This window comes from Saccostrea echinata, unplaced genomic scaffold, assembly GCF_033153115.1.
Source record: "Saccostrea echinata isolate AGI-Se365-2 ecotype Australia unplaced genomic scaffold, CSIRO_AGI_Sech_v1 ptg000001l, whole genome shotgun sequence".
Taxonomy (NCBI): domain Eukaryota; kingdom Metazoa; phylum Mollusca; class Bivalvia; order Ostreida; family Ostreidae; genus Saccostrea; species Saccostrea echinata.
The window spans coordinates 25913537-25927178 of NW_026889750.1; the positions used below are offsets into that span (position 1 = coordinate 25913537).

The window sequence follows — 13642 nt, forward strand, 5'->3', positions numbered from 1 at the left end:
TTTCAGCTCAGGTGAGTTAAAAATTGTTATTTTTTAAAAAAAGTAAGATATTTAGCAAACTTCCATAATATCCATATAACCATCAATCAAGGTCAAGGAAAGAATGGTGTACTTTTTGTATAGAATTTTAATTGAATTCCTACAAGTTACATAAAATCAATAACAATTTGAGATAATGCCTCCATTTCTCAATAACATAATAACAGATCCTATTTTAGTTCACATTTTCTATCTCTTAAAACAAAAGACACTCAAGAACCATACAACATTTTAAGCACTTTCAATTAAATAGCATTAGTATACATATTATAAAGGTATGTAAAATTGATAAATCACTTTCAAACCATAAGCAGGGAAGGGTTTTCCATAACACTCTGAAATTTCTCTAAGAACTCGGCAGCCTCGCTCTCATCTATTGCACGACTGTCATATGACATTTGAACAGTTAGATATGGGTGTGGTTTTCCCTCAGTGGAGGGTTTTAACACTGATGTTCCTACAGCTAGCACAGCAGTTTGGGGAGGGTTAATGATGGCCGAAAATTCTCCTATTCCAAACATACCAAGGTTGGAGATCCTGAATTTTTAGAATAAAGTGCCATCTCAATACAAATGACAATTTAATTAAAGTGCGAAGACCACGATGAAAGAAAAAAAATGACAGTTAATAAAGAAATTTTCCATAAAAATGTCAATCATCAGATGTGAACTGTAGATTAAGTTAGATAACTTACGTGAATGACCCTCCCTGAAATTCCTGTGGTTGTAATTTACCCTCTCTGGCTTTGACTGCAAGTGCCTAATGTAACAGATAAGCTTTGATAAAAAGGAGTCCAATAAATTCACATGTAGCTACCACATTACACAGTTCATACTTTTTCCAAATTTAGATACTTCATCTACTTATATTATATCAAAGAGTTATGAGAAGATATTGTACAGGTACATGTTCATGATACTGAATCAAAAGCATGTTCTGTGAAATTGCCACTTTCTTCATGATGCTTCATGATAGAATAAGAATGATCAAGTTATAACTAAAGTTCATATAAATTAAACCTTGGTAGTGTTTGATATCTGAGATATACTGATGCTGGAGACGTCTCTGACGATAGGAGTTATGAGTCCATTGTCCGTGGCTACAGCTACAGAAATGTCCACAGAGGGCTGGACTTGTACACTCTCCTGTGTCCAGTGAGAGTTCACTTTAGGCACTCTCTGTTGGAAATAAGAAAATGTATCATTTAAAAAGACAACAGCTATTCAATCTTTGCAGATTTCCTTTAGTTCAAAAAAAAAAAATGAAATTGTCAATTATTCCTATTCCCTATCTTACACAATAAGAAATGGGGAAATTTTTTTACATGTTTAATAGTGTCAATTTCTACCCATTTTATAGTAAAGAGGATACCAGTATGACTTACTAAAATCAATGCTAAACTACTCATACACATAATAAAGACAAGTTTAACCTACCTGTAATGAATAGCCTGCTGCTTTCACAATGATATCATTCATTGATACTTTAGTTCCAGAGTCTTAAAAAAACAGAATGCTTGTTATGCAAGGTAAACTTCAGAATAAAAGTATCAGAAATGTGAAAAATAGTGATAAAATAGATTATCTTCAAAACTTGCAGGTAAACTAGAAAAAAATTGAAAGAGTTGCAAAAAGTATTAAATGTCTTAATTTAATTATATAGTTTTTAGGGCTCAAAAGAATTTTGAATGTATTTCAGACCAACAACATCTTACAAAACTATTCCATCTTATAAATATTAGCTCGGATATGTTTCAATGTCAAACAAGATTTGTACTTGTAAATACCCTGATATTTACCAATAAACTTTTTCCTCAGCTTCATAGCAGCATCCACATTACACTCAATAGATATATAGGAATGAGGTATCATTGTCTACAATTAAAAAAAATCCCATATTGTTGCCATGATAAAGCAATCCTATACAAGAACTGACCTACTGAAAAATAAAGTGCCCCGCCACAGCATGATACGCCCGTCAAATGTTGTTCAATTGTCATAAACAGTTTAGAGTGCAAAAAAATCATGTCAACCTTGATACAAGGATTTCAATGATTTTTGCATTCCTCATGTTTGTTTATACATCTCCTGTGGTGTAGGCATTAATTATAACAAATATTACATTACAGATCTTCAACTGGTTGTGTTAGAGCTTGACAAATGCCCATCTGCAGCCCCCCCCCCCCCCCCCTTCCAGCTTTCAGATTTGTGAGACATGATGCTCTGAATTTGTTGATATTTTCAAAAAATTAATTAAAAATATCATATTAAACAATATCAATTTAGTCGTAACAACTTAATCTATATGAAATTAATATCAAAAATAAAAGGCTGGCCATCAAATGACATATGCTATAAACTGACAAGCAGTTCTTCTGTCTAATTCCCAAAGGATACAGATAAGAGCTGCTTGATCAGAGATCCTCTAACAGAAATGATTGAGACAGCTAGCCTTCCTACACTGAACTCATTAATTAATCTTTAACTGGATGCATGTCCACTCATTACTCCCAACGGATGAATGGATCTATACATACTATCTGCTTTGTAGTGCAATAAAAATGCATATTTATGTCATTCTGATATTAAATTTGAAAACAAAGACTTTTTTTAATTTGTTACAAACATTTATAAAATGAAAAAAAAATTGTGTAATCTTGATGCAATATTTTTAATAAGATTCCTGCATTACTCTTAGATTTGTAAGGACTATCTACCATAATTAAAACATTTTTTTTTAAATACTTGATTATTTTTAGATTTAATGTCAGACTGGTTTTAAGCTGCAATTCATACAGACAACAGGCATGCCGATTCCAATCCCCCCCCCCCCCCAAGTATAATTAGTTTTAATTATATTAAACAATATCAATTAGTTTATTTTACAAATTAATTTATTATACAATATCAAATAAGTTTTAATTACTTTTCAACAAATTCATTTTCAAAGTTAGGCTAGCCAACTATTTGGGCTGATTCTTTTTACCCAGTTCCCAAGAGATATAGATAACACCTGCTTGATCAGAGATGCTCTACCAGTTAGCTCCTCACACTTAACACATTAATTTTTCTCTAATTTGACATGCAATTTTCTGTTTTCAAATTCTCCTTGACCAGTGCTTAATAATTACACCCATGGGAGAGGTGGAATTTCTCTTGTAACATTACATTTGTTATAGATTGCTGTAAAGTATATAATGAAAAAATAAGTATTTTCCTGATTTAACATATTTTTAATAAGGATACTGCAACACTCTTGCATTTTTTGGGATTGTGTAATCTAATAGTAAAAAGACAGTTTTATTTTTAAATTTCACTTAAATTAAAGGTCACAGTGACCTTGAAATAGGTCGCGACACACCTTTTGGCCAAGTTTGATGATTCTAAGTCTAATAGTTTTCTAGTTATGAGCCGGACAGGATTTTTCCATATTTGGCCATAGCATCTTAATTAAAGGTCAGAGCGACCTACTTTTAGTGTGCGACACACCTTCTACCCAAGAAGTATCAGCTGACAAAGTTTGATAATCCTAGGCCTAATAGTATTAAAGTTATGAGCTGGACACGAGAAAAGCTAACAGACAGACAGACAGACGGACATGAACGCCATAACATAATACGTCCCGTCTAAAGACGGGCATATAAAAAGAAGTAAAACTTACCTTTGATTCCGTAAGTCGCTTGGCTATCACTCTCCTCATGTTGGTGGTTTCTATGTCCTGGTAGCCACCTTCAGGTGACACTGTTATGGTAGGAGGTGCCTTGGTCAGTGGAGGAGCTGCCTGTGTAGGAGGAGCTGGCTTTTGTGAAGGAGCTGATGGCTGGGCTGCCTTTACTTTTGCCAAATCAATTTTTGATAAATTCTTAGATTGAGCATATTTTAGAACATCTCTGAAAATAGAAAAATACAGCATTCAAAATATTGCAAAAAATATTCCTTTGTCCATAAAAGATATATTACTTTTTTTGCTAAGCTTCATTTGCTGAGGAAATATTTCATCAGACACTGCTATTAGTCAATGATCTTGAGAAAATCACAGAAAGCTACACTGTAGATTGTGACCCATTTTACATGCCTTATATTTTCACAGAATTTAATTCTCTATTCAAAAGACTGGTCAACTCAAATCACTTTTAATTCACAAAATATTTTATTTATTTGATTCAATAGAACATACAATTTGTTTGAATCTTGTAAAAAGTAACAGTTGCTTAAAATCTTTAAAAACTGATTTTTTTTCCTGCTTTAAATTTACCAAATTTTATGTGGCTGCAGTCAAGAACTACTTCTATATTCACCATATTACAAGACTGTATGACTGTGTAAAGAATACTGATTTACATGTAAAGTACAAAGATGTACATGTATGACAAACAAGAGGCCCATGGGCCACAACGCTCACCTGATTAACTTTGGCCTTGCTGTTTTTCACTTGATTTCTCTCCCCCCCCCCTCCCCTTGTAGTACTTATTGTGGCCCGCCCTACTCCCAGGGGTCATGCTTTGAACAATTTAGAATCTACACTATCCCAGGATGCTTCCACATAAGTTTCAGCCTTTCTGGCCCAGTGGTTCTTAAGAAGAAGATTTTGAAAGATTTTTCTGCATATTTCAATGTAAAACTTGGATTCCCTATTGTGGCCCACCCTACCTCTGGGGGTCATGATTTGAACAATTTAGAATCTACACTACCCCAGAATGCTTCCACATAAGTTTCAGCCTTTCTGGCCCAGTGGTTCTTAAGAAGAAGATTTTTAAAGATTTTTACTACATATTTCAATGTAAAACTTGGGATTCCCTATTGTTGCCCCGCCCTACCCCAGGGGGTCATCATTTGAACAATTTAGAATCTACACTACTCCAGGATGCTTCCACATAAGTTCAGCTTTTCAGGCCCAGTGGTTCTTGAGAAGAAGATTTTTTAATGACCCCACCCAATTTTTGTATTTTCTTGATTATCTCCCTTTTGAAGGAGACTTGGCCCTTCATTTTAATAATTTAAACTCCCCTTTACCCAAGGATGCTTTGTAATAAGTTTGGTTAAAATTGGCCCAGTGGTTCTTGAGAAGAAGTTGAAAATGTGAAAAGTTTACAGACGGACGGACAACGGGTGATCAGAAAAGCTCACTTGAGCTTTCAGCTCAGGTGAACTAAAAAACACACCAAAAATGATAATTTTCAGATAAAATAAAAGTTTCTAAACGCAGTTTTATAATATGTGTATATCAGCATGATCAGTCTGAAACATTCTGGCAACAAGTTTATGGAAAGTTTTGATGGATATACCATAAGCTTCAATATCACGTCTATACCCTTTAAGAAATTCAAATTACAATAATATTTCAAGACATCCATTAAAGTACTCTAGACGTTCAAAAGTTTTTGTATATTCCTTTAAGATGATGAATGAATTTAGAAATTATATCAACATACAGTCAAACATTGTTATCTCGAACCTGATGGGACCGAGAAAAAACTTCGCGATATCTGAGGATTCAAGATATCGAGGGTAAAATACTTAGAATAAGTGGCTGGGACTTCCAAATTACTTTGACTTATTCAGGGTATTCAAGATATCCTTGTTAGAGATACCGAAGTTTAACTGTAATTTGATTTGCATACTTATGTACCTAGCTCTTCATACATGAAAGTTAATTACTAATGCTATTTGAGCTACTTACCCTTTGTTGATCATTCCATGAGGTCCTGAAGGAGGAACCACTTGTGGACTAGAAATATTATATTCTTCTAAAAGTTTTCTGGCTGCAGGGCTCATGCGAATCCTTCGGAAAAAAAATTACATCACTGAAATACAGTTATATAGATTGAAGTGTAACGTTACTAAATTTTTAAAACTAAGCAGGAAGAGATAACATCAAGTGTAGTTGAGCTAAATAATTTAATAGCAAACTTTTCTTTTTTCAATTTCAACATATTAAATGTCACCATAAAGAAACAAGATGTGTGTGTGTATTTCTGGAAAACATAATTCATGTGTTGTTGACATATTCCTATCCATTCAAGGTTTTGGAGTGTGACTTTGACCAGAAGTTACACTTCTCACTTCATTATTGTAGCTCACACGCAATTGAGTTTTCGCCATATATAATAGATCAGAAGTTACAATTTCAAATTAGTTCATTGCGAGAGATCAATGTATTGTACCTTGCAGTAGGTTCCCTTATTGACTCTGTATCAGAGGATGATGATGATTGTGAAGATTCAGAGGATTGTGATGATTCTGATGAGGAATCTGATGATTCTGGAATCTCAGCATTTTGCCAGTCATCTCCTTCCTCCACCATCACAGCAATCAAAGAGCCAATCTTGACATCCTTTGTGTTCTCTGGTTTCTGATTAAATAGTATTATTTACTATTTTTAATTCAAATGTAAATATTTTTGATTCATACAATACCCCCCCCCCCCCAATAAAAAAAAACACACGCAAAAAAAAACAACAAAAACACAACAAATATACATGTGTACATATTTCAGCATGGAATTAGATTCCATGAAGAGTGATATAGTTAATTACCAATATTTTTGCCAGTGTTCCTTCCTCTTCTGTATCCAGTGATACTACAGCCTTGTCAGTTTGAATATCACACAACACATCACCGGGGGATATAGTGTCACCTTCACATGAAATAATTATATTTATCAATGATCTATATACAGGTAGATATGGATTTATTTCTTAAATAAAAATTCCTTGTCTTAATTTTCACATAATTATAGCTGTGAACTATATTTATTTACCTTCTTTTTTGTGCCATTTAACTATTGTTCCCTCTGTCATTGTTGGTGACAAAGCTGGCATTTGTATTGGAATGGAAGCTGAATTATAATTAAGTGATGTTAACAATGGTCTATGATTCAATACTTTTGTCATATAAATATGACAAGGGAAATTTCAGGTAGACAGGTACATGAAACTGTGAATGCTAACCAACTAATGATTTGTATTTTGATAAATACATAACCTCTACTGCACATAACTCACCATTCTACAGGTTGGGGCCCAAATAGGCTATAATATCCCAAAGGGATATAAATTCACAAATTACAGTGCAAAATAAAAGAAGACAACTGCACTTTACAGGTATGTACAAATTACATGGAAATAGCACATGCTCTTCCTATATAATAGAGAAACATGTCACCAGCACAATTTCATTGAAACAGAAATAAAGTGCAAAAACAAGATGTGTTTGTGAAACACTGATGCCCCTGTATCGCAGCTTATGGCAAAGGTTAAAGTTTCTCAAATGCAAGTCTAACTCCAGGTCAAGAGATAAAAAATGTTGGTACCCAAAGAAAGGTCTTGTCTCGAGGAATATAGCTGTGAAATATGAAAGCCCTAGCACCAACCATTGAAAACTTATGGCGAAGGTTAAAGTTCTTTAAAAGTAAGTAAAACGTCAAGGTCAAGATCAAGGTCAAATGGTGCCCAAGGGAAGGTCTTTTCACAAGTGATACACATGTTCAACTTCATGAAATGTGAAAGCATTAGAACCAAATGTTCAAATGTTATGGCCAAGGTTTAATTTTTTAAAAGTAAGTCAAACTCCAAGGTCAAGGTCAATGCCAAAATTGTTGGTATTCAAAGGAAGGTCTTGTCACAAGGAATATACATGTAAAGTATGAAAGCCACAGCTCCAACCAATCAAAATGTAATTGAATCTTCGTTTACAGGGGCATAATAACCTCTTTGCTAGTCAAGTGATACGGGGTTTGCCTCCTGATTGGGTAATAGGTAAGTTACATAATTCAAAGTAAATACCAAACAGATGATTTTACACAATTTTTACTATGCCTTTTGTCTAATGAAGATATTTATGAAGTTTGCAAAAATAGAATATTTTTAATTGATTGGCTTCAAACTAAGGGGTTATTAGGAGATTTTTGTATTGTGTGCAACATTTGTGGAGAAGGATAATTTCATCTTGTTGAAAATGATTGGTACAGTGAAGTTCGTGTATGGAGGTGCACCAACTGCAGTAAGAAAATTTCTGTAAGGGAAGGAACATGGTTTTAAAAATCACACCTGTTACTGGAACAAGTTGTGAAAATGACTGCAAATATACAGTTTACAATAGTGGATTGGAGAAATTTTGTTAGAGAGGCATGCTTTTGTATTTTGCAGCAGGATAACCAGAAAATTGGTAGGCCAAGTAACTGGCAAGGGCAAATTCAGTAAGTGGAAGTATTGTGGAAAAAGAGTTGATGGTGTCTGGATATTCTGTGGTACATGTATTGAGCAAGAAACCAAAAGATGCTTCATTGAGTGATAGAAGTGCAACCACACTCATTTCAGTCATTCAGATATATATTGAGCCAGGGACCACATTTCATTGTGCACCAAAAGGACTAGCATGTTGCCTGAACACTAGTAAAAAATTTGGTCGTTATAGTAAAATGACGTAGGTTAACACTAGCCTGATCAAACTAGTGGAATTTTCAGTGTTGTATATAATCTATTTTTAAATTTCAGTATTGATAATAAAATATGTGATAAAAAAAATTATCTGATAAAATAAATTTGATTGAATATAAGAAACTTTTTTGATGATTTTTGAATCCCAGTTGAAGTGCACTGGTAAATTTCCATCTATTAAAAATTGATTTGGCCAGGATAGCAAAATTTAGCCATCATTAGCCCAATTGGGCAAGTGCTGTAAAAAGTTTTTGGCACACACTTTAAATGCGAAATAATTATAAATATCATATAGTTAACACTATCTTCATGATTAAAAATATGTGATTTGTGTGAACATGTATTTGGATCGTAACCACTCGGGGCGAACACATAATCGGAATGTAACCACCCATATTCCAATAGACAACTTTCACATTCAAAAAAGTTATCTCTCTTTCTTTGCGTAATGATAATTTTTCTCACTACAGACAAACCTCGTTATCTTGAACTCGATGGGGCCAAGAAAATACTATGGGGCATCAAAGAAAATATAATGAACATATCCCCTAAAGTTTGCAATATTATAAAGCGAAAACAGTGGGTTAATACACCGATTTGCCCAAGACCGACCCTGCAAAGAGAAATATTTTTTTGAAATGTGAAAGTCGTCTATTGTTACATGTAGGCCTAGGCTATTTACAGGCTTAGAAATGAGGAAATTCGAACATGAATTTACAAGTTATCATTGTCAGATTGCAATACTTATGTACCTTCCAGTTCCCGATTCAAATGAAATAACTTGAATTCATATGCTGACCGATGAACAATGTTATATGGATCATACTGCAAAATCTTTCGTAAACAAGAAGAGATTTTAAGTGATCGACGGCCAAAGTGACCGAATGCAGACGCCATTACGATTAAGCTGACATAAATGGCATCTCGCAAACGTTTAAGTATCGGACAAAAAAGTGTAAGCATATGATTGACATTGATCATAAGCAGAAAGGAAAGTGAAAGAAGAAATGTCTGAAAAGTGAAATATCCTATGACTAGTTGAATAGTATTGTGACTTAAAACAACGTTTTAATTTTAATTACCTTACCAATGGAGAAACCATTTTCCGTTCTGTTTGTGTGTTTAGGTAAAGTAATTTTGACTAATGACAATCTCTATGTAGTTATAGCTATAGATATTGTGAATCATCTGATTTAATTAATACATAAATATTTACATATGTATATGCTTTAAAATGACAGCAACACCAGCAAAAAGCTGGAATATCAAAGTACGTTCATGAATGCATCCTGAACTATTTCTTTATGTCCTATCTTGGTTGTCATTTACCAGTCTGTTTACTCACTGTACATCGATCAGATGTGGTTCGTACTATCATTATATTTTAATTCGAAGAGATGGACCTTACTTCCCCTAGAGACCAGTTAGAATCGGAAAGGGTGATTAAAAAGTTTTATTTTTTCAGCTGAAGACCTGACCAGAGATACAGATAGATAATTTTAATTAGGGTTATAGTTTCTGTGAGCTTTATGGTAATAAAATAAGGGGACAGCCATTTGATTTAGTTAGAATAATCGAGTCAGTGTGTGTCTCGGGACAGGCTAGAACATTATCACTTTAACAATAGAATATTCTGTCTTCTTTTAATTCTGAGAAGAGGGGGGGGGCAATTTTTTTTGTTTTTGTTTTGTTTTGAGTCAGATTATATATTTTCATGCCATTCAAAGACAGATTAATTATTATGAAAATGATAAAGAACATTTTTCTTCTTCAATGAAAAAAGTTTGCAAGATAAAAAAAAATCTCTTATCTTCTGTGTGTCTGTGTGTGTGTGTGTGGGGGGGGGGGGGGGGGGGGCTAGACAAGGACAGAATGAGAACTTATTTATTTTCTTGCCAGTTGAGGACAGATTATTTATATTCAACACTTTTGAGGACAGATTATTTATTTTTACACCCCCCCCCCCCCCCCAATTCTCCTAAAATTGTTGTCCCCTAATAAAAGTGTTAATTTTTAGTACAAGATCATGGAAGCATGTTATTCTTATATATACAGTCAAACCTCCTTATGTCAAACTCAATGGGACTGAGAAAAATCTTTGAGATATCCAAGGATTCAAGATACATGTATCTGGATTAAAATACATGAAGGAAAAGTGATTGGGACTTCCAACTCACTTTGACTTATCCATGGTATTCGAGTATCAGTGATTGAGATACTGAAGTTCAACTCTGTGCTGTGTATATGCTCACATGTCAATCAGTCTCATACCCACCAAAAAGTGGACACTTACTGTTATATCAACATGATCAATGAAATAACAAAAAATTAAATTCTTAAAACACAGCATGGAGGTCTTTTTGTCACATAATAGAAAATTTCTCATCAATTTTTTTTTTTTTTTTTTTTTTGGAGGGGGGATTTAATTGCAAATATTTAATTTGCAACTCTATGGTAAAAAATTTGACTGAAAAGGTCATGATTATTGTTCAAATGGCTCAAAATGAATTTCAGGAAATACCTGTCGATCCACGATGTCAGAGGGTATTTTTCGTCATTTAGTGAAATCAAAAGGACTCCAAGACAAAGTAAGTCAGCTATACAATTATTTCAATAATCAAGATACACAAGTAGTCTCAGACAAGTACATGGGGGGGGGGGGGGGTTAAAAATAAATATTTATACATTCATATATAAAATTTATGCGTGTGAATAAATTTTATAAAAATTGAGATACAAATTGTATGAATTTAGGTATATGTATTATATTTACCTATTGTAATTAAATATCATGAACCAAGAAAATTTAACTATGCTACTGCAAGATACTGTAGTATGAAACTTGCTCATATTAGGTTCAAACTTTTTACAGTGGGACATTGATAGTGCTGGCATTGAAAACTGGCATGAAGGTAAACCCCCAGATGAATTTACAATAGAAATGTTAAAGAGAAACAATATAATGGATGGATACCATCACACAGCTAGACAGGTATGAAACCTTGCAGCCAGTTACAAACATATAGTGCAGTCATTCAGTCAGAAAGTGGAGTTACTCTACATAACTCAATAAATGCTAGTAGATGAACACTAAATTACATGTACAGGCACATAGCAACAGGGGGGCCTGGCCCCCCACTTTTTTCCAGAGATTATTTTTTACCATTTGAAATGTTAATTGAAAGGTCGGTTATCCCCCCACTTTTTGTTGTAGAATAATCAAATAGGGGTTTTGTAGTAGTGTATGAATAAAATTTGGTACTGAAAGAAGTTGGAACCCCCAACCCCCAACCCCCACAAAATAGGAATTTCAAGTTTGGACAATTTTCCTTTTTTTTTTTTTTTTTGCTTGTCAAGTTTTTTTCAGGTAAGTTGAATTTTTTTTTTCTCTGGCTGCCCCCCCCCTTTCAAAAACAATGCTACGTCCCTGATGTAATTACAGTCGGATGGGTGGGCATCACAATACACTCAGAAAATTGTGCATAAGGTCCTGCTTAAAAGAAAGTATTCACAGTAAAGTTCATCAAGTTATCCAAAGCTGTTTGATAGGTTGGTTTATTGTATTATCCGAAGAAGAGAAAGTGATTCCTGTGAACTATTGAAGATATATATTTCAGTCTAATTCAGTGTGTGATTGATTTTTATTTTCTCTTAATGATATTGCATTTGCACAGCGTTCAATGTCTGTAATGTCAAAATAAAAATCATAATTTATATACATAACCTTTTGACCTCCGCATCCATGTTAAAGTGTTTTGAATGCTGAAGCTTTCCATACACTTTAAAGAGAAAAAATATATGTATGGAATCTAAATATTTGTTTTTCATGTGTTAAAGTTTTACTAATCTGAGAAGTTCAGACTGTCATATGATGATTCTACCTTTGACTAAAACTTAAATTATAGCTATCATGCATCAAATAATACATGTACAATAACATGTACTTTAATTTATTAACTTACAGATAACAGAAGCTGATTTTATGAAATTTAAATTTATTCTTGGAATGGACTTGTACAACATTAGGTAAGCCAATACATATACATTAATTAATTACTGATTAATGAACATTGATGTCATAAAAGTTCATTATATACCATGTATCTCATTTTGACATTATCTGAATATCAGAAGTCTTAAAAGAAAAGCACCACCAAATTATTCTGCCAGACTTCAGTTACTGGGACAGTATGAAATTCCAGGAGAGGATCCAGAAATTTATGATCCTTACATGGTCAGTATTTTTATCTAAAGTTCTTGTTCAGTTGTTTTAGGAAACAAGGAATTATCACACTTCACCAGTTTGTTAATAGTTTATCAGCAAAGTTTTTCTTGTAATTGTATTATTTATAATTGAAAAATGAAATTTTTAACATTTTACTTTTGAAATATAAGTACTTTTATCAACTTTTAAATTACTAGCACCATTATGGCCTATAATTACTGCAATATATTATGTAATTCACATATTAGTAACATCCTTTTTTCTGTGAATTTTCAGTCACAGTTTGAAGTTTTTGAAGAGGTGTATGCAAAATGTCTCAGATGCTGTCAAAGATTCCTAGAGGCACAAGCTGATCAAGTTCCACAAACAGAAACATAGATTATTATTTATAATACCATATACTTTTTAGAATGTTTGACTTTGGTTGAAATGAGGGAGACCTGTTCCTTCACCTTTTTTTCCATGAATAAATTCTTTAGCTGTTGATATAGCATAGAAATTTTCTTTGAAAAGTTGGTATTAAAAAAAATCAGAACCTAAACATGAATTATATTGTGCAAATTAGGATAAAAAAAGTGTGGCACTTACCAGGTATATTAACATTCATGTGAATGTGATGTACCAATATATGTTAAAATTATACTAGAAATTAAATTCACCCACCTGACACCATGTAGGTTTTTTTTATTTTAGCAAATTGAGATAAAAATCTAAAAATGAAGTTTATGTGGCTTAAAGTTTATTTTTTATATTTACAGAGACAGATACATGTAGTTTCTTTCTGGATACTCTACTGTGAAAATTTCTATTGTTTTTCACATTTCATACAATGTAGGTCTGATTTTTCCTTAGAAGAAAGAACACCCCCCCCCCCAACACACACACAAAATTATCTTAGTTACTTTGAAGGCTAAAATCTTCAGGAAATGAGGTCAATTTTT

General features: G+C 33.2%; 2 protein-coding genes across 2 annotated transcripts; one reads left to right on the forward strand and one right to left on the reverse strand.

Moving 5' to 3' along the window:
* Nucleotides 1-109: 109 nt before the first annotated feature.
* LOC133171652 (pyruvate dehydrogenase protein X component, mitochondrial-like) lies at nucleotides 110-9382 on the reverse strand. Its single transcript, XM_061306472.1, has 11 exons — nucleotides 9229-9382; nucleotides 6799-6876; nucleotides 6575-6675; nucleotides 6203-6390; nucleotides 5719-5820; nucleotides 3700-3928; nucleotides 1838-1913; nucleotides 1476-1537; nucleotides 1059-1217; nucleotides 734-798; nucleotides 110-576 (listed from the first exon to the last, which is right to left on the reverse strand). Exons 1-11 carry the CDS (start codon nucleotides 9371-9373, stop codon nucleotides 339-341), a joined length of 1443 nt encoding a protein of 480 aa, XP_061162456.1. The 5' UTR covers nucleotides 9374-9382; the 3' UTR covers nucleotides 110-338.
* Nucleotides 9383-9522: 140 nt separating this feature from the next.
* LOC133171750 (low molecular weight phosphotyrosine protein phosphatase-like) lies at nucleotides 9523-13442 on the forward strand. Its single transcript, XM_061306577.1, has 6 exons — nucleotides 9523-9602; nucleotides 10991-11064; nucleotides 11349-11468; nucleotides 12441-12502; nucleotides 12608-12710; nucleotides 12978-13442. Exons 1-6 carry the CDS (start codon nucleotides 9566-9568, stop codon nucleotides 13077-13079), a joined length of 498 nt encoding a protein of 165 aa, XP_061162561.1. The 5' UTR covers nucleotides 9523-9565; the 3' UTR covers nucleotides 13080-13442.
* Nucleotides 13443-13642: the final 200 nt, after the last annotated feature.

Coding starts and splice junctions, on each gene's coding strand:
- LOC133171750 (XM_061306577.1), top strand. CDS start 9,566: ATGGAGAAACCATTTTCCGTTCTGTTTGTGTGTTTAG. Junction 11,065..11,348: donor CAAAAGGACTCCAAGACAAA/GTAAGTCAGCTA, acceptor AACTTTTTACAG/TGGGACATTGATAGTGCTGG. Junction 11,469..12,440: donor ACCATCACACAGCTAGACAG/GTATGAAACCTT, acceptor ATTAACTTACAG/ATAACAGAAGCTGATTTTAT.
- LOC133171652 (XM_061306472.1), bottom strand. CDS start 9,373: ATGGCGTCTGCATTCGGTCACTTTGGCCGTCGATCACTTAAAATCTCT. Junction 6,877..9,228: donor TTTGAATCGGGAACTGGAAG/GTACATAAGTAT, acceptor ATTATAATTCAG/CTTCCATTCCAATACAAATG. Junction 799..1,058: donor AGATATCAAACACTACCAAG/GTTTAATTTATA, acceptor CTGTTACATTAG/GCACTTGCAGTCAAAGCCAG.